Source organism: Hyperolius riggenbachi, chromosome 8 (genome assembly GCF_040937935.1).
Source record: "Hyperolius riggenbachi isolate aHypRig1 chromosome 8, aHypRig1.pri, whole genome shotgun sequence".
Classification (NCBI taxonomy): domain Eukaryota; kingdom Metazoa; phylum Chordata; class Amphibia; order Anura; family Hyperoliidae; genus Hyperolius; species Hyperolius riggenbachi.
The window spans coordinates 289880428-289905304 of NC_090653.1; the positions used below are offsets into that span (position 1 = coordinate 289880428).

Sequence of the window (24877 nt, forward strand, 5' to 3'; positions counted from 1 at the left end):
GCAGAATGCAGTAAAGAGGCCCTGTAGTGACATATAGCAGAATTCAGTAAAGAGGCCCTGTAGTGACATATAGCAGAATGCAGTGTAGAGGCCCTGTAGTGACATATAGCAGAATGCAGTAAAGGGGCCCTGTAGTGACATATAGAAGAATGCAGTAAAGAGGCCCTGTAGTGACATATAGCAGAATGCAGTAAAGAGGCCCTGTAGTGACATATAGCAGAATGCAGTAAAGAGGCCCTGTAGTGACATATAGCAGAATGCAGTAAAGAGGCCCTGTAGTGACATATAGCAGAATGCAGTAAAGAGGCCCTGTAGTGACATATAGCAGAATGCAGTAAAGAGGCCCTGTAGTGACATATAGCAGAATGCAGTGTAGAGGCCCTGTAGTGACATATAGCAGAATGCAGTAACGAGGCCCTGTAGTGACATATAGCAGAATGTAGTGTAGAGGCCCTGTAGTGACATATAGCAGAATGCAGTAAAGAGGCCCTGTAGTGACATATAGCAGAATGCAGTAAAGAGGCCCTGTAGTGACATATAGCAGAATGCAGTAAAGAGGTCCTGTAGTGACATATAGTAGAATGCAGTAAAGAGGCCCTGTAGTGACATATAGCAAAACGGAATTCAGTACAGAGGCCCTGTAGTGACCTATAGCAGAATGCAGTAAAGAGGCCCTGTAGTGACATATAGCAGAATGCAGTAAGGAGGCCCTGTAGTGACATATAGCAGGATGCAGTAACGAGGCCCTGTAGTGACCTATAGCAGAATGCAGTAAAGAGGCCCTGTAGTGACCTATAGCAGAATGCAGTAAAGAGGCCCTGTAGTGACCTATAGCAGAATGCAGTAACGAGGCCCTGTAGTGACCTATAGCAGAATGCAGTAAAGAGGCCCTGTAGTGACATATAGCAGAATGCAGTAAAGAGGCCCTGTAGTGACATATAGCAGAATGCAGTGTAGAGGCCCTGTAGTGACATATAGCAGAATGCAGTAAAGAGGCCCTGTAGTGACATATAGAAGAATGCAGTAAAGAGGCCCTGTAGTGACATATAGCAGAATGCAGTGTAGAGGCCCTGTAGTGACATATAGCAGAATGCAGTAACGAGGCCCTGTAGTGACATATAGCAGAATGTAGTGTAGAGGCCCTGTAGTGACATATAGCAGAATGCAGTAAAGAGGCCCTGTAGTGACATATAGCAGAATGTAGTGTAGAGGCCCTGTAGTGACATATAGCAGAATGCAGTAAAGAGGCCGTGTAGTGACATATAGTAGAATGCAGTAAAGAGGCCCTGTAGTGACATATAGGAGAATGCAGTAAAGAGGCCCTGTAGTGACATATGGCAGAATGCAGTAAAGAGGCCCTGTAGTGACATATAGCAGAATGCAGTAAAGAGGCCCTGTAGTGACATATAGCAGATTGCAGTAAAGAGGCCCTGTAGTGACATATAGCAGAATGCAGTAAAGAGGCCCTGTAGTGACATATAGCAGAATGCAGTAAAGAGACCCTGTAGTGACATATAGCAGAATGCAGTAAAGAGGCCCTGTAGTGATATATAGCAGAATGCAGTAAAGAGGTCCTGTAGTGACATATAGTAGAATGCAGTAAAGAGGCCCTGTAGTGACATATAGCAAAATGGAATTCAGTACAGAGGCCCTGTAGTGACATATAGCAGAATGCAGTAAAGAGGCCCTGTAGTGACATATAGCAGAATGCAGTAAAGAGGCCCTGTAGTGACATATAGCAGAATGCAGTAAAGAGGTCCTGTAGTGACATATAGTAGAATGCAGTAAAGAGGCCCTGTAGTGACATATAGCAAAACGGAATTCAGTACAGAGGCCCTGTAGTGACATATAGTAGAATGCACTGCCCTCCCAGTGATGTCACAGCTTAGGCTGATTAGATATGCAGAGTTCTCCTCCCAGAGAATTCTGGGTGACCAGGCATATTTTGTACTGGCTTCAGAACTCTCAAACATTCCATAGAGATCACCTGGCAGGACTAAAGATTTCACCACCTGAGATAAATGTCAGAATATAAATCAGGGAGAGGAAAGATTTCACAATGGGCAAACACTGACTAAATGATTTATAAAGTACATTCTTTTCATTACAGTTCCTCTTTAAGGTTTGAGATAAATAAAAGACCTGAAGGCCAGTCTGACCGCAGGCAGACTCTGGGCAGAGCTGATGGCGGGATTTTTGGTGAACAATCTTTTTATTTTGTGATAACTCGCGCAGGGGTCACACTTGGGACAATCACAAGCATATTACCTCGATGCAAAATTGCATGAGTGCCACAGAAGATGTCAGTGCTATATAAATACATAACAATAATATGGTAGGACATTAGACTATGACTATGGTAGGATTAGATTGTGAGCTCCTCTGAGGACAGTCAGTGACATGACTATGTACTCTGTAATGTGCTGCAGGAGATGTCAGTGCTATATAAATACATAATAATAATATGGTAGGACATTACACTATGACTATGGTAGGATTATATTGTGAGTTCCTCTGAGGACAGTCAGTGACATGACTATGTACTCTGTTATGTGCTGCAGGAGATGTCAGTGCTATATAAATACATAATAATAATATGGTAGGACATTAGACTATGACTATGGTAGGATTAGATTGTGATCTCCTCTGAGGACAGTCAGTGACATGACTATGTACTCTGTAATGTGCTGCAGGAGATGTCAGTGCTATATAAATACATAACAATAATATGGTAGGACATTACACTATGACTATGTACTCTGTACAGTGCTGCAGGAGATGTCAGTGCTATATACTGTAAATACATTATAATAATATGGTAGGACATTAGACTATGACTATGGTAGGATTAGATTGTGAGCTCCTCTGAGGACAGTCAGTGACATAACTATATACTCTGTACAGTGCTGCAGAAGATGTCAGTGCTATATAAATACATAATAACAATATGGTAGAACATTAGACTATGACTATGGTAGGATTAGAGTGTGAGCTCCTCTGAGGACAGTCAGTGACATGACTATGTACTCTGTACAGTGCTGCAGGATAGTCCTCTTAGTATGGAGCGCAGTAGCTGCGATCTCGCCTGTCAGAGAAGCAGAGGGAGGAGACGGACGGATGGTACAGATCCGCCCCCCCTTGCTGGCGCTTTGTGAACGTTAGGGTGGTAGCGATCGCTTTGCCCGCGTTACACGGCCAGCATTACAAGCATAACATTTCAATCTCACTCTGGTGTCTGGGATTTGACGCTCCTCTCCCTTAAGAGTCGTTATCTGTTAAGTAGCTGAGCTCTTTTCTGTCTCGTCGAGAAGGAAGCAGCGCAGCGAGCTAATTAGCGTTCCTGCGGACGGCGTTTTATTATCCGCGCTGAGATGACGAGGCGGATAGAGAAGGATTCTGCGCTTGGCTCAGACGCTTATAGAGAAGCAGACGAGGAAAAACCACGGCTAATATGTAAACACAGGATGGTAACCCTATCTCTGCTTCCATGAAAGCAGGAAGTAGTCACTCTGCAGATTTTATTTCAGGTTTTGTGTCAGCTGCAACAAAGAAATGTTTTTTCTCTCTAAAGGCTATTATGCTGTTGCTGATATTTTAGAGCAGGGAGGACGTTCTGGGTTCCACTTTAAAGGGATACGTTGGCAACACTGGCTGTCCTATCCATTCCTGTCAGCAATCTAAAGCACAACTGATGCAAAACTCCGTGTTATCTGACAGGAATGGAGCTGTACACCTTGGATGTGTGACCCCAGCCATAGAAAACGAATACAACCTACATTGGAATCTACCAATGATTTTCAGACCGCCAATTAATCTGATTGTCCTGTTATTAACCCCGTGTATGACTCACCCTAGTCAGCCTGAGTCTGGGAGAGTCCTTAGCACTCAGCATTGCTTTATATTTCTTTCTTTCCATTCTCCATGGATGGTCTGTTCATAAATTCTATTCATGATTTATTGATAAGTAGACTAGGGATTTATCAGACACGGGTGATGAGAATTGTTTAGACAAGGGTTAATGCTAGGTACGCACGATGCAATTTTCTGACAGCTGTACTGTCAGATCGTCTATTTCCAACATGTCCGATCTGATTTGCAATCCATTTCCCGAAATCCTATTGGACATGTTGGAATAGTCAATCTGACATGAAGTCTGTCAGAAAATTGCATCATGTGTACCTAGCACAGTGAGAGGCAAACTTGGCACTCCAGCTGTTAAGGAACTACAAGTCCCACAATGCATTTGCCTTTATGAATCATGACTGTGGCTGGCAGACTCCTGCAATGCATTGTGGGACTTGAGCCAAGTTTTCCCATCACTGACCTAGCATAACGTTCAGAGGTGAATCTGCAGAGGCATTGCTCTGACTACTCCACAAAGAAGCTACAGAAGCAGGAATCCAATCCTTATCATCCGATATGACCATTGGCTCTCTCGCCTGATGCGTCAATCTAGTATTAGTACGAGTGGCTGAAGATTTGAATGGCTTCCACTTCATCGGTCTGCCACACGGGGCAATACTTGGCTGACTGTCTGTTGTTTTTAAACTATCGCCTGAAACCATCAGGAATTCTGTCTGCCCAGAACGATTGAAAACCATGCACTGTCTGTAGTTGAGGCACCAGGATTTCTGTGGCGTTTCTGCAGAGAGGATTGTCTGAGTTCCTCCACACGCTCTGAGTGGATCGGTCTGACAGATTTCTCGGAAAACGCTGAAGAGCGTTTTGCGTGGTATTTCTGGGGATTTGGCGGCCGCTGTGCGTCCTCGGCTCGGCGTCGCTCATATCGGAATGGTGTGCGAGCGCGGCTTACTCCTGAGGGCGTTTCAGAACCTTTCAGCGGTCTCCATGGAAACCTCTGCTTGCTTCCATTTCTCACGTGGAAAGCGAGTGCAGCTTCTGTGCGTCGCTGAGAGGGGTCAGCCTGTCCCGCCAGACCCCCATATTTCACAGGGCGGCGGTCACGCTGAGAGCCGGGTCGCAGGCCGCCATCTAAAGAGCCTCTCCGCCTTTCCTGACAAATTGCAGCAGCCACAGCAATCTCCTTCCCCTGTCCTTGTGCAGGCTCTTGAGTTATCCCCATACTTGGCGAGATATAAAAGCGGGCCTGAACTCAGAACTTCCTCTCTGCTCTAAAAGATATGCAACAGCATAATAACCTGTAAAGAATAATATTTCTTGGTTACAGCTGGTACAAATCCTGCAATAAATCTGCAGTGTGTCTACTTCCTGCTTTCATGGAAGCAGACATAAGGTTAACATCCTGTGTTTACACATTAGGTGCTCTGCCGAGGCAGTCAGCTGAGAGATCAAAATTACAGTGGTGATTAGTCACAGATGAGGGGGAGTTAGACAGGCTAAACTCTCTAAATGTATACAGGGGGCATTTGTCTATGTTTTTCTTTTGTCCTGTGCGAGAGTTCGGGTCCACTTTAAAAGGAAATAAATATGGCAGCATCCATAGTCTCCTCGCTTCATGTTCCTTTTAAACAATGCCAGTTGCCTGGCTGTCCTGCTGATCTTTTTGGCTGCAGTAGCGTCTGAATCCCACCAGAAACGAACATGCGGCTAATCCAGTCTGACTTCAGTCAGAGCACCTGATCTGCTGCATGCTTGTTCAGGGGCTGTGGCTGAAAGCATTAGAGGGTCAGCAGGGCTGCCAGGCAACTGGTATTGCTTAAAAGTAAATAAATATGGCAGCCTCCATATACCTCTCACTACAGGATCACTTTAAACATGGTACACACCATGTAATGTCGGGCAGAGCTGTGGAGTCAGAGCTGGAGTCGGGGCAATTTTGGGCACCCGGAGTCGGAGTCGTGGTTTCATAAACTGAGGAGTCTGAGTCGGGTGATTTTTGTACAAAATCCATAGCCCTGTTAAATATTAGACTAAGGAGTCGGAGTCGAGGCGTCGAAGTCGGGGCCAGTTTGGGTACCCGGAGTCGGAATTGGAGTCGGAGTCAGTCGTTTCATAAACTGAGGAGTTGGAAGATTTTTGTACCGACTCCACAGCCCTGATGTCGGGTCCTATTAGAGATTGGTCAGATCGATAGTCAGATATAGTGATGGGAATTCCGTCTCTTCTCGGAGAACCGGCTCTTCTGAATCGGCTCCCATTAAAGAGCCGGCTCTTACGGCTCTGAATCGGCTCTTCATTAAATCTCACTAGACACCACTCAGAATCGCAGTAAAAGCCCCGCCCCCGTCTCCATGACAACTCCAGACTGCTTCTCTGACTGGGGCAATCCCTCCTGCTACTGCTCTGCTCCGCCCCATACACTCCTACAAGCTGCACGAGGAGGACTACATCTCCCAGCATGCCTCAGCGCCCTTTATTACACAGCAAAGCAGAGCTGTGTGGGGCGGCTGAGGCATCGGCTCTTTTAAAACTGAGAACCGGCTCTTGTCGTTCGCGAACGACCCATCACTAGTCAGATATGATATGCATTGGATATAGGAGAACGCTAGCGTGCGCACGTATGTGATTTCTTTTCAAATTCTGGTCAGATTTTCTATGTTTTTCAAAAAAAGAAATCATCTTAACGCCCCCTCTGCCGCAAAGCCGCAATATGCATCTAGAAAGATCATTTTGGCGCCCGATAGCATCGCAGTCACGTAAATGCTAATTGCTGGCATTGCATAGCAGGTGCTCTTTCAATGCTGCTAATCAGGCGCCGAATTTTACCATTCTTGCCGCATATCGCTGCCATTTTTAAAGCTGTAATTTGTGGCAAAAAGGCAAATTTCGGCGCTGGGAGGCGCTCGGTAGCAGGCACCGCCATGCGCCCACATTTCCGTCCTTTACCAGCTATGGCAGCGACATTTTTTTTGTAAGGGCTCCTGCGCCGTTTTTCCCGTTTCTAAAAATTGCATGGTGTACGAGGCAATTGCCAGGAACCTTAAATCGATGATGGGTAGATTGGCTGTTGTGTGTCTGCTGGCGGCAGATATCGTCTTTCGATCTTAGCTGCACTTCCTCTTTATCTGCTGTGCCCGGCGGTTGCCACACACACACATCAGACTGGCGTCACCCTCCTTTCCTCTGACAAAACCACGGCTTCTACATTCTCACCGCCGTCATCTTCACTGGAAATGTCACCGGTGGCGACCCACGCTCATTTCTAGCCAGAAAATGTCACTTACACTAGTATGTAAAGGAAACCTATAATGTGTGGAGTACCAACTTCCTGCGTCACAGAGTCTTTGGCCATTCTTAGGCCTCTTTTCCACGAACTGTTGATAGGCAGTGAAATGCCTCTCAAACGCTCACAGCTGCTCACTGCTGCCTGGTAACTGCTCGCTGCTGCCGGGTAACTGCTCGCTGCTGCCGGGGTAACTGCTCGCTGCTGCCGGGGTAACTGCTCGCTGCTGCCGGGGTAACTGCTCGCTGCTGCCGGGTAACTGCTCGCTGCTGCCGGGGTAACTGCTCGCTGCTGCCGGGTAACTGCTCGCTGCTGCCGGGTAACTGCACGCTGCTGCCGGGTAACTGCACGCTGCTGCCGGGTAACTGCACGCTGCTGCCGGGTAACTGCACGCTGCTGCCGGGATACTGCACGCTGCTGCCGGGTAACTGCACGCTGCTGCCGGGTAACTGCACCCTGCTGCCGGGTAACTGCACCCTGCTGCCGGGTAACTGCACCCTGCTGCCGGGTAACTGCACCCTGCTGCCGGGTAACTGCACCCTGCTGCCGGGTAACTGCACCCTGCTGCCGGGTAACTGCACCCTGCTGCCGGGTAACTGCTTGCTGAGTACACAGTTCAATTGGACAGTTGAACTGTGTGGTGGGCGGTGCAAGTGAGATCACTGCCATAGGGTTACAACTGCGCTAGTGCTTCAGCGATTAGCGGGAATCACCCCTTAATTGCCCAAGTGTGAATGGGCCCTTAGGCCTCAGACCAGACTATGGGCTTGATTCACTAAACCGTGATAACTCCAATATCACACCTTATAAAAAGATATCACACCTTATCAAAGATATCACACCTTATCAAAGATATCACACCTTATGAAAAGATATCACACCTTATCAAAGATATCACACCTTACGAACTTATGCCTGCTAATTGGCAATGGCACTCGTCCTGCCCTGACCCCCTGCGGGTTTGTAGCGCTCGATATACTACTCTGATAAGGCGTGTTAACTTTGATAAGGTGTGATATCTTTTCATAAGGCGTGATAACTTTGATAAGGTGTGATAACTTTGATAAGGTGTGATAACTTTGATAAGGTGTGATAACTTTGATAAGGTGTGATATCTTTGTTAAGGTGTGATAATTTTGATAAGGTGTGATAACTTTGATAAGGTGTGATAACTTTGATAAGGGGTGATAACTTTGATAAGGGGTGATATCTTTGATAAGGGGTGATATCTTTGATAAGGGGTGATAACTTTGATAAGGTGTGATATCTTTTCATAAGGTGTGATTTTTGAGTTATCACTGTTTAGTGAATCAAGCCCTTTATGCGTTTCTGTGCGCACTTTGGCAGCGCGTATAATGTGCGACACGCAAGAACGGTAGAAGGGCTGTCTTTGTTCCCATCAGATGTGCTGCACAGCAGTGCAATGCGCTGTCGCACTGATGCATTTTCCAGGAATCGCAGCACTGACCCGTTCACTCTAGTGAATGGGATCAGTAGCGCAGATGGCGTGCAATCATACGCGTTGCGTTCTGATCGCACGGCCATCTCCGATGAATAATGTGAACGAGTGCTATTTTCAGTCTTTGCCCGCTATAATTCTTGCAGAGGTAAATACAGAGACGCTTCTTATAAAGCCGTGTGACAGCGAGTGTTTTTCTCATGCGCAGAACGCCCGCAGCACGTGTTGTTCTTCAGTCTGTCTCACGGTGGCTAATTATAGAGCAAGGACGTCCTGATAGCGCAGCGCGTGTTGTGTCTGTTTCACTCTCTCTTAGCGTGGGCCGCCAACTACGCACTCGTTAGGACGCGCGTCTCTGGCTGTCGCTGTCCGCTCGCTGGCTCTCAGACGCGCAGGGGGAGGATGGGGCACATGCAGGTTTTTACAAATCGGAAGCTTGAGGTTGTGACTCATCTGTGCGCTGCTGCCTTCCACCGACCGGAATATAGAGCGTCTGCGAAAGTGACTTCAGGCCAAACGCAGCTAGAAATGTACGCTTCATATATAACAACATAGAGGTGTCTTATTCAGCCTCCATACACAATAGATTAGGTATTGCACACCTATAATAAAGATAATATTTGCACAAATAGCTCAAATTACAGCGGGGTGCTGTGTTAAGAAATAAACATCCATTGATACACTAAAAACACGCACACCAAGCCAGTTCAAATGCTTAGAAAAGTGTATTGATAATCAATATGAGAGAAATATCATTAACTGGTCTGAAACCTCAGTACCAATGAAAAGTGCATACAAAAATGTTTACATACAGTACATAAGATACATATGGTGCATAGAGTAGCCCATTATTAGCTAGGGAAATATGCAAGTAGCAAACATGTGACTATATAAGAACACAGTCCAATGTATATCATCAGCTTATAACATATAGCATAAATGGGTACTAGAGAGGATCAAATCCCCTATGATAGAGTCCAGGAACAGAGTCCCAATCTTAAGATGCGCATAAAACAGTTCCACAAACAGTGTGAGATGAGGTGCTGTCACCCTCAACTTGTTTACCCAGACGTCGGCGTTTCGGAATTGGATTCCTTCCTCAATGGGTGCGCAGCGGAATAAGCAACAGCAGCAGAGCGGGTGAGAGGCAGCGTCCTGACCGCCATGGCGTCCCGCACACTTTAAATACAGGGGCAGTGTAAAGAGGCAAGGGGCGGAGGCAAGTCGTCACACCGGGGCCGGCCCAGTGACGCGATGACGTCAGGCGGCTTACGCCGCCGCGCAATCGCGTCACATGCTTAGTCCAAAGCGTCTCCATAGCAGCGGTGGGCAGCGTAGCTAACAGAGCGACGTATCTAGCCCACACGCTGTCGTTGTCATGGGGACCAATGAAACAGCATATTATCAGGATCTATATGGCGGCAGACATAAGAAAAAGCTTCATGATATATAACATCCAATGATCCTAGTGACTTGCTGTACAAGTAATCTGATAGCAGATCGGTGTGAGGACCATAACATTGCCTGTAGACAAATATGAAAAGAAAGCACATATTAATTTAATCAAGAAAAGTCAAAACAAATATTGATTCACAGAATCAAAAGAATTAGCAGATTCAATTAATCTTAAAGTGGTAACAACACCACCATGACAGTATGATACAGCAAACTACAAAAAACATCTTAGATCCACATCCTCATTCAAACCATTGGGATGTTTAGTGCATAGTTTATAAATCCAAAACATCTCACGCTGAAGCAGTTTTTGTTCAAAATTACCCCCCCTACGAGAGGGATGGACAATTTCTATGACTCTAAATCGCAGTTGAGAAACCTGATGCCCAGCTTCCCAAAAATGTCTAACCAAAGGTTCATCCACATTGACACAGCGTATGTTACTCCGATGTTCAGAGATTCTACGTCTAATTTCTCGTGACGTCTGTCCAACATAGGCCAGACCACAGGGGCAGGTAATCAAATAGACAACACCTTTTGTGGAGCAGTTGGCAAAAGCTTTCAAATAAATCCGGGTACCCCTACGGGGATGCGAGAAATACTCCCCACGGCTCACAAAATTGCATTGCATACAGTGACCACAAGGATACATTCCCTGTGGTTTTGCAGATTGCGTAAGCCAATTACCTGTGGCACGTGGTTGAGGAGTATTCTGTGCATGCACCAAGGAGTCCCGGAAGTTCCTAGCTCTACGATAGGCACAAGTAGGAGGATCACGGAAGGTGTTGCCCAGTGTGGGGTCACTATTCAAAATATGCCAATGGCGGTGCACAATCGTGGCTGCCTGTTGGGATAACGGAGAGAAGGTAAGTACCATAGGTATCTTAGATGCATCATCTTTAGGTCTAAATGCCAATAAATCAGATCTATCCAATTGAGATGCCCTATCCAGAGCACTCCTGAGGACATCATCCCCATAACCCCTTTGTTTAAAGTTTTCATACATCGCCCCCGCCTCCCGATAGAATACCTCATCCTGTGATGAGATCCTGCGAATTCTTACAAATTGACTGTATGGAAGACCTGCCTTTAAACGTCGTGGATGATAGCTATTTGCAGCAAGGTATGTATTCTTGTCGGTCGCTTTCCTAAAGGGTCCAGTCTGTAGAATGCCATCTTTCAGGGATATCAAGACATCCAGAAAATGGATCTCTGTGGGGCTGTACTCAAGGGTAAACTTGATGGTAGGGAGTGCCTGGTTCAAATCTCGTGTAAACAGTTGTAACTGTTCTTCAGATCCTTGCCAAATAAAAAAGATGTCGTCAATATACCTAAGATACACTAAGACCTCTGACATATATAGCGGGTGAGTATATACAAATTGTTGTTCAAAATTCCCCATAAAGAGGTTTGCATATCCAGGAGCCATATTGCTCCCCATTGCTGTACCTTGGCATTGTTGGTAAAATGTTCCTTCAAACGAAAAATAATTACGAGTAAGGACAATCTCCAGAACATCCAGCAGAAATTTCCTCAAAGGGATTGAAAGAGACATAGAATCCAATATCTCTCTAATCACCTCGAGACCCGCCTCATGAGGGATAGATTGGCATTTAGACCTAAAGATGATGCATCTAAGATACCTATGGTACTTACCTTCTCTCCGTTATCCCAACAGGCAGCCACGATTGTGCACCGCCATTGGCATATTTTGAATAGTGACCCCACACTGGGCAACACCTTCCGTGATCCTCCTACTTGTGCCTATCGTAGAGCTAGGAACTTCCGGGACTCCTTGGTGCATGCACAGAATACTCCTCAACCACGTGCCACAGGTAATTGGCTTACGCAATCTGCAAAACCACAGGGAATGTATCCTTGTGGTCACTGTATGCAATGCAATTTTGTGAGCCGTGGGGAGTATTTCTCGCATCCCCGTAGGGGTACCCGGATTTATTTGAAAGCTTTTGCCAACTGCTCCACAAAAGGTGTTGTCTATTTGATTACCTGCCCCTGTGGTCTGGCCTATGTTGGACAGACGTCACGAGAAATTAGACGTAGAATCTCTGAACATCGGAGTAACATACGCTGTGTCAATGTGGATGAACCTTTGGTTAGACATTTTTGGGAAGCTGGGCATCAGGTTTCTCAACTGCGATTTAGAGTCATAGAAATTGTCCATCCCTCTCGTAGGGGGGGTAATTTTGAACAAAAACTGCTTCAGCGTGAGATGTTTTGGATTTATAAACTATGCACTAAACATCCCAATGGTTTGAATGAGGATGTGGATCTAAGATGTTTTTTGTAGTTTGCTGTATCATACTGTCATGGTGGTGTTGTTACCACTTTAAGATTAATTGAATCTGCTAATTCTTTTGATTCTGTGAATCAATATTTGTTTTGACTTTTCTTGATTAAATTAATATGTGCTTTCTTTTCATATTTGTCTACAGGCAATGTTATGGTCCTCACACCGATCTGCTATCAGATTACTTGTACAGCAAGTCACTAGGATCATTGGATGTTATATATCATGAAGCTTTTTCTTATGTCTGCCGCCATATAGATCCTGATAATATGCTGTTTCATTGGTCCCCATGACAACGACAGCGTGTGGGCTAGATACGTCGCTCTGTTAGCTACGCTGCCCACCGCTGCTATGGAGACGCTTTGGACTAAGCATGTGACGCGATTGCGCGGCGGCGTAAGCCGCCTGACGTCATCGCGTCACTGGGCCGGCCCCGGTGTGACGACTTGCCTCCGCCCCTTGCCTCTTTACACTGCCCCTGTATTTAAAGTGTGCGGGACGCCATGGCGGTCAGGACGCTGCCTCTCACCCGCTCTGCTGCTGTTGCTTATTCCGCTGCGCACCCATTGAGGAAGGAATCCAATTCCGAAACGCCGACGTCTGGGTAAACAAGTTGAGGGTGACAGCACCTCATCTCACACTGTTTGTGGAACTGTTTTATGCGCATCTTAAGATTGGGACTCTGTTCCTGGACTCTATCATAGGGGATTTGATCCTCTCTAGTACCCATTTATGCTATATGTTATAAGCTGATGATATACATTGGACTGTGTTCTTATATAGTCACATGTTTGCTACTTGCATATTTCCCTAGCTAATAATGGGCTACTCTATGCACCATATGTATCTTATGTACTGTATGTAAACATTTTTGTATGCACTTTTCATTGGTACTGAGGTTTCAGACCAGTTAATGATATTTCTCTCATATTGATTATCAATACACTTTTCTAAGCATTTGAACTGGCTTGGTGTGCGTGTTTTTAGTGTATCAATGGATGTCTTATTCAGCCTCCCCATATTGCCTCAAATGTCCCAGACCGACCTCATGTAGCTGACATATTCCACAGCGCTGTACAGAGATCACTGATCCATTCACATCAGTCTCTGCACCAGAGGAGCTTACACTCTAATGTCCTCACCACAGTCACACACTATTATTATTATACATTTATATAGCTCTGACATATACCACAGCGCTGTACAGAGATCACTGATCCATTCCCATCAGTCTGCACCAGAGGAGCTTACACTCTAATGTCCTCACCACAGTCACACACTATTATTATTATACATTTATATAGCTCTGACATATTCCACAGCGCTGTACAGAGATCACTGATCCATTCCCATCAGTTTCTGCACCAGAGGAGCTTACACTCTAATGTCCTCACCACAGTCACACACTATTATTATTATACATTTATATAGCTCTGACATATACCACAGCGCGCTGTACAGAGGTCACTGACCCATTCCCATCAGTCTCTGCACCAGAGGAGCTTACACTCTAATGCCCTCACCACAGTCACACAGTATTATTATTATACATTTATATAGCTCTGACATATACCACAACGCTGTACAGAGATCACTGATCCATTCCCATCAGTCTCTGCACCAGAGGAGCTTACACTCTAATGTCCTCACCACAGTCACACACTATTATTATTATACATTTATATAGCTCTGACATATACCACAGCGCTGTACAGAGGTCACTGACCCATTCCCATCAGTCTCTGCACCAGAGGAGGTTACACTCTAATGCCCTCACCACAGTCACACACTATTATTATTATTATACATTTATATAGCTCTGATATATTCCACAGCGCTGTACAGAGATCACTGATCCATTCCCATCAGTTTTAGGTGAGGACATTAGAGTGTAAGCTCCTCTGGTGCAGAGAATCTCTGAAAGGTAAAAGAAAGTGTAAATCTCTCCTGCATCCACTAAACAGGAAAATCCACGGAGTGGTCTTTTTTTAGTTTGAAACATTTCATGGAGAACATGGTATTTACAATTTTTTTTCAGTTAAGTTGTCGGGGACATGAAAGCCGTTTTTTTGCGGATGTGAATCATCCAATCCTTTTCGCTTTCTCTGCTGCGGATTGTCGATTTTTATAGCCATGCGGTGAAGTCTCCACAATAGCTGGATATCCTATTTCCTGCTCTATTTTATTTTTATTCCTGTACGATGACATATAGACTGCGCAGTACATGTATATTCACGCTGGGAATGGCGAACGGAAGCTGTAAATCTCGCCTTCGCCGCCCGTTATTACTGGATGGGGTTAGTGGGATGCGCGGTGCAAATGAGCGGACGCTCTATAGAATAGGTAACCTTCCTTGTACGGTGTCACTGAGCAGGTGTCAGTAGTGGGAATATGCGTCAGGGTTTTTTTAGGGGGGCGTGCCCTGGACCTAAAGAGAACCAGAGACGAAGCACCTTCATGTATTTTACCATATATATCAGTGGGAACATGACAGTAAACGCCTACCCTGCTCTCTGTTTCATTCTTCACTGCTCAGCCTGCCTGTTATCAGCTCTGATAAGAATCCCGACTGAGCATTCAGTCTAGCTTTGCCCCGTAATGATTATAGCTGAGTCAGTCTTCTGTGATGTCTATTCAAGCCCAAGCCTGCCCCCTTGTGGCTCTGATTTCCTGCTAAGAGGATACATAGCATGGAAGCAGAGCCAGAAGGGGGCAGGCTTGGGCTTGAAAAGACATCACAGAAGACTGACTTAGCTATAATGATTTCTGAGCAAAGCCAGACTGAATGCTCAGTCTGGGATTTTATCAGAACTGATAACAAGCAGGCTGAGCAGTGAAGGATGAAGCAGAGAGCAGGGTAGGGGTTTTCTCTAATGTTCCCACTGATATATATGGTAAATACATGAGGGTGCTTCACCTCTGGTTCTCTTTAACCACTGCCATATGCGTGGCGGCATGCCCTGGATTTATCCACTGCCATATGAGTGAGAGTGTGCCCTGGACTCGATATGGGAGGGGGCGTGCCCCTGACTTATCCACTGTCAAATAGGTTGGGGGTGTGCCCCGGACTTATCCACTGCCATATAGGTGGGGGTGTGCCCCGGACTTATCCACTGCCATATAGGTGGGGGTGTGCCCCGGACTTATCCACTGCCATATAGGTGGGGGTGTGCCCCGGACTTATCCACTGCCATATAGGTAGGGGTGTGCCCCGGACTTATCCACTGCCATATAGGTAGGGGTGTGCCCCGGACTTATCCACTGCCATATAGGTAGGGGTGTGCCCCGGACTTATCCACTGCCATATAGGTAGGGGTGTGCCCTGGACTTATCCACTGCCATATGGGTGGGGGGGGCGTGCCCCGGACTCATTTACTGACTTATCGGTGGTGGCGTGCCTCAGACTTATCCACTGCCTTATGGGATGAAGTGTGTCTGGGACTCACTGTCTGGTGGGAGGAGCATGCCCAGGACTCATTCACTGCGAAGGAGTGGGTGGGGGTGTGTTCTGGACTCATTCACCATCTTATGCGAAGAGCATGCCTTGGATTTGAACACTGGGGGGTGTTCTGCACGTCTTTCCTGTGTTATGGGAGGGGGCGTGTCTTGGACTCATTCACTGGGAAAGATCATGGCCCTTTTGGAGGGGCGGGTCCCGGACTTCCCTGTGGCCACACCTGATCAGTTAGTCTTTGAGCGAGGTTGACTGTAGTTTAGGTTTTTGTACAGTAGAATATAGCAGTGAGCGGGGTCTTACGGTGCAGCGTTAGCTGGGAGGAATACACATCCAGACAAAACGAAGCGTTCCTATGAATGGAATCATTTTCACAGTGTCTCATTGTCTCTCCGCCGATGACAGATATCCCCTTGCAGCGAATTCTTCGATGTCTCTTCCTCCCTTACAAGCAGTGCGAGAGACGCTCGTGTACTTACTGCATACCTGGGGGGACAGTCTACTACATGCTTGAGATGTAGGCATTTAAAGAGGCCCTGTCGTGACATACCATAGAATGCAATAAATTATTCAGGAAACCCACTTTTACAGTAAATATCCTGGCTTTAGCTTCCGAAACACTTCCTAGAGCTATATATTGCTGTATATTGGTATGTAGTCATGATGCTTAGCCTAGGCAGTTTAGCTGTGTTGATTTCTCCTCCCAGAGCATTCTGGGAGACCAGATATATTTTCTACTGCCTTTAGAACTCTGTTAACTAACATTCTGCAAAGGTGCACCTGACAGGACTAAAGATGTCCCCACCTGTAATAAATTTAAGAATGTAAATCGGGGTAAGGAAACATTTTACAAACGCTGACTAAATCCTTTATAAATTAATATTGTAAACAATTAAGCAGTTTTATTCATTTCGTTATTTTCACTACAGTTCCTCTTTAAAGCAGACCTGAATTCAGAACTTCCTCTCTGCTCCAAAAGATAAGCAACAGCATAACCACCTTTACAGAAAACATTTCTTTGTTACAGCTGATACAAATCTTGCCATAAATAAACAGCATATCTACTTCCTGCTTTCATGGAAGCAGACCTATTGTTAGCATCCTGTGTCTACAAATTAGCTGCTCTGACATTCCTGAGCTGACACTGCTGAGAGATCAAATTACACTTGTGATTAGACACAGATGAGGGGGGGGGAATTAGACTAACTATGTACTTTCTCTGTTTTCCTTCTGTCCTGTGCAAGAGTTCAGGTCCACTTTAAAGAGACACTGTAGCGGAAAAAAAAATATGATATGATTTGTATGTGTAGTACAGCTAAGAAATAAACCATTAGGAGCAGAGACAAAAGTCTAATATTGTTTCCAGTACAGGAAGAGTTAAGAAACTCCAGTTATCTATGCAAAAGAGCCATTGAGCGCCACGACTTTTCAAAGTCGCAGAGAGCTCTGTCTTCTGAAGCTTATCTCAAGTGTCAGTCACTGTATTGTTTTTTCTTCTGCAGAGAACAATTCAAAAGTTCACTGGCCTGCTCTGTAAAATCATATAGAATGCTGTGTAGTATGTAAACTGCAAATATTAGAGAATGATGCAAGGTTATAAAAAAAAAAACAGCTATATAACTGAAAATAAAAATGAGAATATTTTCTTTGCTACTAATGTTCTAGTATTTATCCGTACTACACAAACAATTAATAATTATATCATTTTTTTTTCGCTTCAGTGTCTCTTTAAAGAGCTCACCCCCCCCCGCCCCGATGCAGTGTTTTTGTATTTGCTCAGCAGAGATGGGTTTCTGGGCCGGTTACAGTTGAAGAGCGACGTGTGCAGTAAGCAGCGGATATAGAACAGGCCGCGTCTCGTAGAATCGCTCGCGCTGTACAGCCCCTCGTTGGGGTTTGTGTCGGGATGAGTGATTTAGCGGGGGAAGGTGACACAGACGTGGCGGACCCTGCGAGGCGTTGGCTGTGTCCCAGCTGTGGCCCTTCTGGGTCGGGCCCTCCTAATCTCCCCCTTCCGTCAGCCTGGGTGACCTCCCCCCCCCCCCCCCACCGATCTCATCCCCTGCAGGAAAAATATAAAAAGCAAAAGTGTCAGAAAATGTAAAACGAGCGCCGTGTTGATTGAGAATAAGCAGAAGGCGCTGATGTCATCCCTATTTCCTCCGGGGATTAACCGCCGGCTGTCAGGGTGGATTGTGGGGGGATCAGCGCTGAGTCCGCTTACTTCCTGCTCTGTGTACTGGTGTGACAGCGCACCATCCATCTGTCCTCGTTGGGAAATAGTGACATCATCGATTCGCTGCACGCCCTTGTCTCTCTGATGTCACAAGCGTCAGTCGGCAATACCAATATGAGCAAAATGGCCGTCTTGGTGGTGGCCGGCTGTATTACGAGGCGTTCAATGGATCTAATGTCACTTAAGCATTTACTGGATTGATTGGCTGATCGTATTATGCGGGTCTTTGTTAGGGTGCATACTCACATCGGATTTTGATTGGCCGGTCATACCACCTCCATGTACTATGAGGGCCGATAGATTTTGAATACCATGAGCAGATTCTGTAGGTGACCCGCATACTACATGGAGGTGGTAGAGTTGGCCAATCATTGGCCAATTAAAGTTAGATGTGTGTATGCACCCTTAAAGCGGACCTGAACTCAGAACTTCCTTTCTGCTCTAAAAGATAAGCAACAGCAGAATAACTTTTGAAGAAAAAACATTTCTTTGTGACAGCTGATACAAATCCTGCTATAAATCTGCAGTGTGTCTACTTCCTGCTTTCATGGACGCAGACATAGGGTTAACATCCCGTGTTTACAAATCAGCTGCTCTGCCTAGCCAGTCAGCTGACAAGGGAGCGATCAAATTACAGTTGTGATTAGTCACAGATGAGGGGGAATTAGACAGGCTAAACTCTCTAAATACATACAGGGGGCATTTCTCGGTGCTTTTCCTTCTGTCCTGTGCCAGAGTTCAGCTCCACTTCATTTGAAAATCTATCTACGTGTGACCTCTTTTTGTAGAGAGCGCAAAAGTTTTGCTGATGTCTCCAAGTTCTAGAGCAATGATTGGCTGACCAGCAGAGTCATCGTGAAATATAGATCAGCCAATCTCTTCTCTAAGCACCAGTGACATCACTTCCGCTCCCTAGCCAATCACTATTCTAGAATCTAGTGTCATTTGCAGAGCCATCATATTCTTCCATGGAATGTAGATCGGCAATTCACTTTTGGAGTCACTAGTGACAAGGAATGCAACGGCTCTGATGTCACTAGAGTCTAGAGATGTGATTGGCTGATGTATAATACAGGAAGCACTATGGCTCTGGTGATGTCACTAGTGAGTAGAGACGTGATTGGCTGATGTATAATACAGGACGCACATTGGCTCTGGTGATGTCACTAGTGAATAGAGAGATGTAATTGGCTGATCTGTAATACAGTAAAGCACTATGGCTCTGGTGATCAGGGCTGTGACGTCAGAGTTGGAGTCGGGGCAGTTTTGGGTACCTGGAGTCGGAGTCGTGGTTTCATAATCTGAGGAGTCGGAGTCGGGTGATTTTTGTACAAAATACACAGCCCTGTTAAATATTTAGACTAAGGAGTCGGGGCCATTTTGGTTACCCGGAGTCGTGGTTTCATAAACTGAGGAGTCGGAGTTGGAGTCGGAAGATTTTTGTACCGACTCCACAGCCCTGCTGGTGATGTCACTAGTGAGTAGAGCTGTGATTGGCTGATTTTGTGGTTACGCACAATGAATGGACCAGTCTCTAATGTTCCTCCATCTCTCTTGTCTCCACAGATTTCTCCACCCAGGTGAATTCCACGTCTCTGAACTCTCCGGGCCTTCGCGGTTCTATGACCGCCCCTCTGCTCCACCCATCCCTGAGCAACTCTGGGATCAGCCCCTCGCTGGGATCGCCCACTCAGCTTCACTCGCCCCTTGGGTCACCGCTCAATGGCATGGGCCCGCCCTTTTCGGTCATCAGCTCCCCGCTGGGCCCGTCCATGTCCATGTACGGTACCGGCAGCCCTCAGGTAAGTGCCTCTCTGAAAGTTAGCTATTCTGTCTACAAAACGTAATCGCAGAAAAGTGACCAAATAAAATGCACAGCACGTCTCCCCCACCCCCATAGCGCCAGCAGCCTATGGACACGCCCCCCTGCATACAGCGCCAGCAGCCTATGGGCACCTCTCCCGCCTGCACACGGCGCCAGCAGCCTATGGGCACATCACCCCCCTGCACACAGCGCCAGCAGCCTATGGGCACATCTCCCCCGTGGACACAGCGCCACCAGCCTATGGGCGCATCACCCCCCTGCACACAGCGCCAGCAGCCTATGGGCACCTCTCTCCCCTGCACACAGTGCCAGCAGCCTATGGGCACCTCTCTCCCCTGCACACAGCGCCAGCAGCCTATGGGCGCATCTCCCCCCTGCACACAGCGCCAGCATCCTATGGGCACCTCTCTCCCCTGCACACAGCGCCAGCATCCTATGGGCACAGCTCTCCCCTGCACACAGCGCCAGCAGCCTATGGGCACCTCTCCCCCCTGCACACAGCGCCAGCAGCCTATGGGCACCTCTCTCCCCTGCACACAGCACCAGCAGCCTATGGGCACATCTCCCCCCTGCACACAGTGCCAGCATCCTATGGGCACATCTCCCCTGCACACAGTGCCAGCAGCCTATGGGCACCTCTCCCCCCTGCACACAGCGCCAGCAGCCTATGGGCACCTCTCCCCCCTGCACACAGTGCCAGCAGCCTATGGGCACCTCTCTCCCCTGCACACAGCGCCAGCAGCCTATGGGCACATCTCCCCCCTGCACACAGTGCCAGCAGCCTATGGGCACCTCTCCCCTGCACACAGCGCCAGCAGCCTATGGGCACATCTCCCCCCTGCACACAGTGCCAGCAGCCTATGGGCACATCTCCCCCCTGCACACAGCGCCAGCAGCCTATGGGCACATCTCCCCCCTGCACACAGCGCCAGCAGCCTATGGGCACATCTCCCCCCTGCACACAGCGCCACCAGCCTATGGGCACATCTCCCCCCTGCACACAGCGCCAGCAGCCTATGGGCACATCTCCCCCCTGCACACAGTGCCAGCAGCCTATGGGCACATCACCCCCCTGCACACAGCGCCAGCAGCCTATGGGCACATCTCCCCCCTGCACACAGCGCCAGCAGCCTATGGGCACATCTCCCCCCTGCACACAGCGCCAGCAGCCTCTGGGCACATCTCCCCCCTGCACACAGCGCCAGCAGCCTATGGGCACATCTCCCCCCTGCACACAGTGCCAGCAGCCTATGGGCACATCACCCCCCTGCACACAGTGCCAGCAGCCTATGGGCACCTCTCCCCCCTGCACACAGTGCCAGCAGCCTATGGGCACATCTCCCCCCTGCACACAGTGCCAGCAGCCTATGGGCACATCACCCCCCTGCACACAGTGCCAGCAGCCTATGGGCACATCTCCCCCCTACACACAGCGCCAGCAGCCTATGGGCACATCTCCCCCCTGCACTCAGCGCCAGCAGCCTATGGGCACATCTCCCCCCTGCACTCAGCGCCAGCAGCCTATGGGCACATCTCCCCCCTGCACACAGTGCCAGCAGCCTATGGGCACATCTCCCCCCTGCACACAGTGCCAGCAGCCTATGGGCACATCACCCCCCTGCACACAGCGCCAGCAGCCTATGGGCACATCTCCCCCCTGCACACAGTGCCAGCAGCCTATGGGCACATCTCCCCCCTGCACACAGCGCCACCAGCCTATGGGCACATCTCCCCCCTGCACACAGCGCCAGCAGCCTATGGGCACCTCTCCCCCCTGCACACAGTGCCAGCATCCTATGGGCACATCTCCCCCCTGCACACAGCGCCAGCATCCTATGGGCACATCTCCCCCCTGCACACAGCGCCAGCATCCTATGGGCACATCTCCCCCCTGCACACAGTGCCAGCATCCTATGGGCACATCTCCCCCCTGCACACAGCGCCAGCAGCCTATGGGCACATCTCCCCCTGCACACAGCGCCAGCAGCCTATGGGCACATCTCCCCCCTGCACACAGTGCCAGCAGCCTATGGGCACATCTCCCCCCTGCACACAGTGCCAGCAGCCTATGGGCACATCTCCCCCCTGCACACAGTGCCAGCAGCCTATGGGCACCTCTCCCCCCTGCACACAGCGCCTGCAGCCTATGGGCACATCTCCCCCCTGCACACAGCACCAGCATCCTATGGGCACATCTCCCCCCTGCACACAGCGCCAGCATCCTATGGGCACATCTCCCCCCTGCACACAGCGCCAGCAGCCTATGGGCACATCTCCCCCCTGCACACAGTGCCAGCATCCTATGGGCACATCTCCCCCCTGCACACAGCGCCAGCATCCTATGGGCACATCTCCCCCCTGCACACAGTGCCAGCATCCTATGGGCACATCTCCCCCCTGCACACAGTGCCAGCATCCTATGGGCACATCTCCCCCCTGCACACAGCGCCAGCAGCCTATGGGCACATCTCCCCCTGCACACAGCGCCAGCAGCCTATGGGCACATCACCCCCCTGCACACAGTGCCAGCAGCCTATGGGCACATCTCCCTCCTGCACACAGTGCCAGCAGCCTATGGGCACCTCTCTCCCCTGCACACAGCGCCAGCATCCTATGGGCACATCTCCCCCCTGCACACAGCGCCAGCATCCTATGGGCACATCTCCCCCCTGCACACAGTGCCAGCAGCCTATGGGGACCTCTCTCCCCTGCACACAGCGCCAGCAGCCTATGGGCACATCTCCCCCCTGCACTCAGCGCCAGCAGCCTATGGGCACCTCTCTCCCCTGCACACAGTGCCAGCAGCCTATGGGCACATCTCCCCCTGCACACAGTGCCAGCATCCTATGGGCACATCTCCCCCCTGCACACAGCGCCAGCAGCCTATGGGCACCTCTCTCCCCTGCACACAGCGCCAGCAGCCTATGGGCACATCTCCCCCCTGCACACAGCGCCAGCATCCTATGGGCACATCTCCCCCCTGCACACAGTGCCAGCAGCCTATGGGGACCTCTCTCCCCTGCACACAGCGCCAGCAGCCTATGGGCACATCTCCCCCCTGCACTCAGCGCCAGCAGCCTATGGGCACCTCTCTCCCCTGCACACAGTGCCAGCAGCCTATGGGCACATCTCCCCCTGCACACAGTGCCAGCATCCTATGGGCACATCTCCCCCCTGCACACAGCGCCAGCAGCCTATGGGCACCTCTCTCCCCTGCACGCAGCGCCAGCAGCCTATGGGCACCTCTCTCCCCTGCACACAGTGCCAGCAGCCTATGGGCACATCTCCCCCCTGCACACAGCGCCAGCAGCCTATGGGCACATCTCCCCCCTGCACACAGTGCCAGCAGCCTATGGGCACATCTCCCCCCTGCACACAGTGCCAGCAGCCTATGGGCACATCTCCCCCCTGCACACAGCGCCAGCAGCCTATTTGCACATCTCTCCCCTGCACACAGTGCCAGCAGCCTATGGGCACCTCTCCCCTGCACACAGCGCCAGCATCCTATGGGCGCATCACCCCCCTGCACACAGCGCCAGCAGGCTCTTGGCACGTCACTAGCTGCAGAGTTAGGCCTGGAGTGAAGCTCATATATATATATTTCTATGTATACAGTCTGTCCTGACTCTGGAGACGATCCTGATTACATTATAGACAAAGTTTCTGGTTCTGCTCTAATTACATTACAGTAACTATGGGAACCATTATAGAGGAGGAGGAAGAGGGCTTCCGGCCACGGCTGCCAGGGCTGCGCAGCTCAATGCATAGACTGAAGGGGGGGATATTGTCAGCAACACGCAGATCTCATCTGTTCTTGTATCTCCTAATCCAGAATCCTAAACGTCGCCATCCTCCTCCTATTCCCCACATGCTGCTTCTCTATACAAAATTCCTGACTTCTCACTATGCGCACATCTGACGCACTTTCCAGTGGTTCAGGAAAGTGTGTAACCGCTGGACCATTGTGTAAAGGTGCAAATGAAAAGGTGTAATGGTCCTGTCAGGTGATCTCTGCAGAATGTTCGTTTACTAAGAATTCTAAGGCCATTATAAAGTATACCGGTACTTGTTCTCCCAGAATTCCTGGGGGGGGGGGGGGGGGGGGGGGGGGGAGAGTCTGCACAATAAACAGCCTAGGCTGTGAGATCACTGGGGCTACATTTTATTCTTATTATTATGTATTTATAGATTGCAGATACTGCAGATAATATGCAGAAATATATCGCTATTGGAAGTGTTTCTAGTACTGAAGCCAGGATAATTACTGTAAAAGTGTGTATGTTGAATAATTTACTGCATTGTACTATGTCACTACAGGGCCTCTTTACTGCATTCTGCTATATGTCACTACAGGGCCTCTTTACTGCATTCTACTATATGTCACTACAGGGCCTCTTTACTGCATTCTGCTATATGTCACTACAGGGCCTCTTTACTGCATTGTGCTATATGTCACTACAGGACCTCTTTACTGCATTCTACTATATGTCACTCCAGGGCCTCTTTACTGCATGCTGCTATATGTCACTACAGGGCCTATTTACTGCATTCTGCTATGTGTCACTACAGGGCCTCTTTACTGCCTTCTGCTATATGTTACTACAGGGCCTCATTACTGCATTCTGCTATATGTCACTACAGGGCCTCTTTACTGCATTCTGCTATATGTCACTACAGGGCCTCTTTACTGCATTCTGCTATATGTCACTACAAGACCTCTTTACTACATTCTGCTATATGTCACTACAGGGCCTCTTTACTGCATTCTGCTATATGTCACCACAGGGCCTCTTTACTGCATTCTGCTATATGTCACCACAGGGCCTCTTTACTACATTCTGCTATATGTCACTACAGGGCCTCTTTATTGCATTCTGCTATATGTCACTACAGGACCTCTTTACTGCATTGTACTATATGTCACTACAGGGCCTCTATACTGCATTCAGCTATATGTCACTACAGGGCCTCTATACTGCATTCAGCTATATGTCAC

The 24877-nt window shown here is 48.6% G+C and overlaps 1 protein-coding gene across 5 annotated transcripts in view; it reads left to right on the plus strand.

The window, feature by feature from the left end:
* RXRA (retinoid X receptor alpha) overlaps positions 1-24877 on the plus strand; it is a 312302-nt gene that overhangs the window by 192431 nt on the left and 94994 nt on the right. For all 5 annotated transcript variants that reach the window (XM_068249137.1, XM_068249138.1, XM_068249140.1 and 2 more), the window contains exon 2: positions 19623-19858. In XM_068249137.1, the coding sequence (XP_068105238.1) occupies positions 19623-19858 (236 nt within the window). The remainder of the gene's footprint in view (positions 1-19622; positions 19859-24877) is intronic.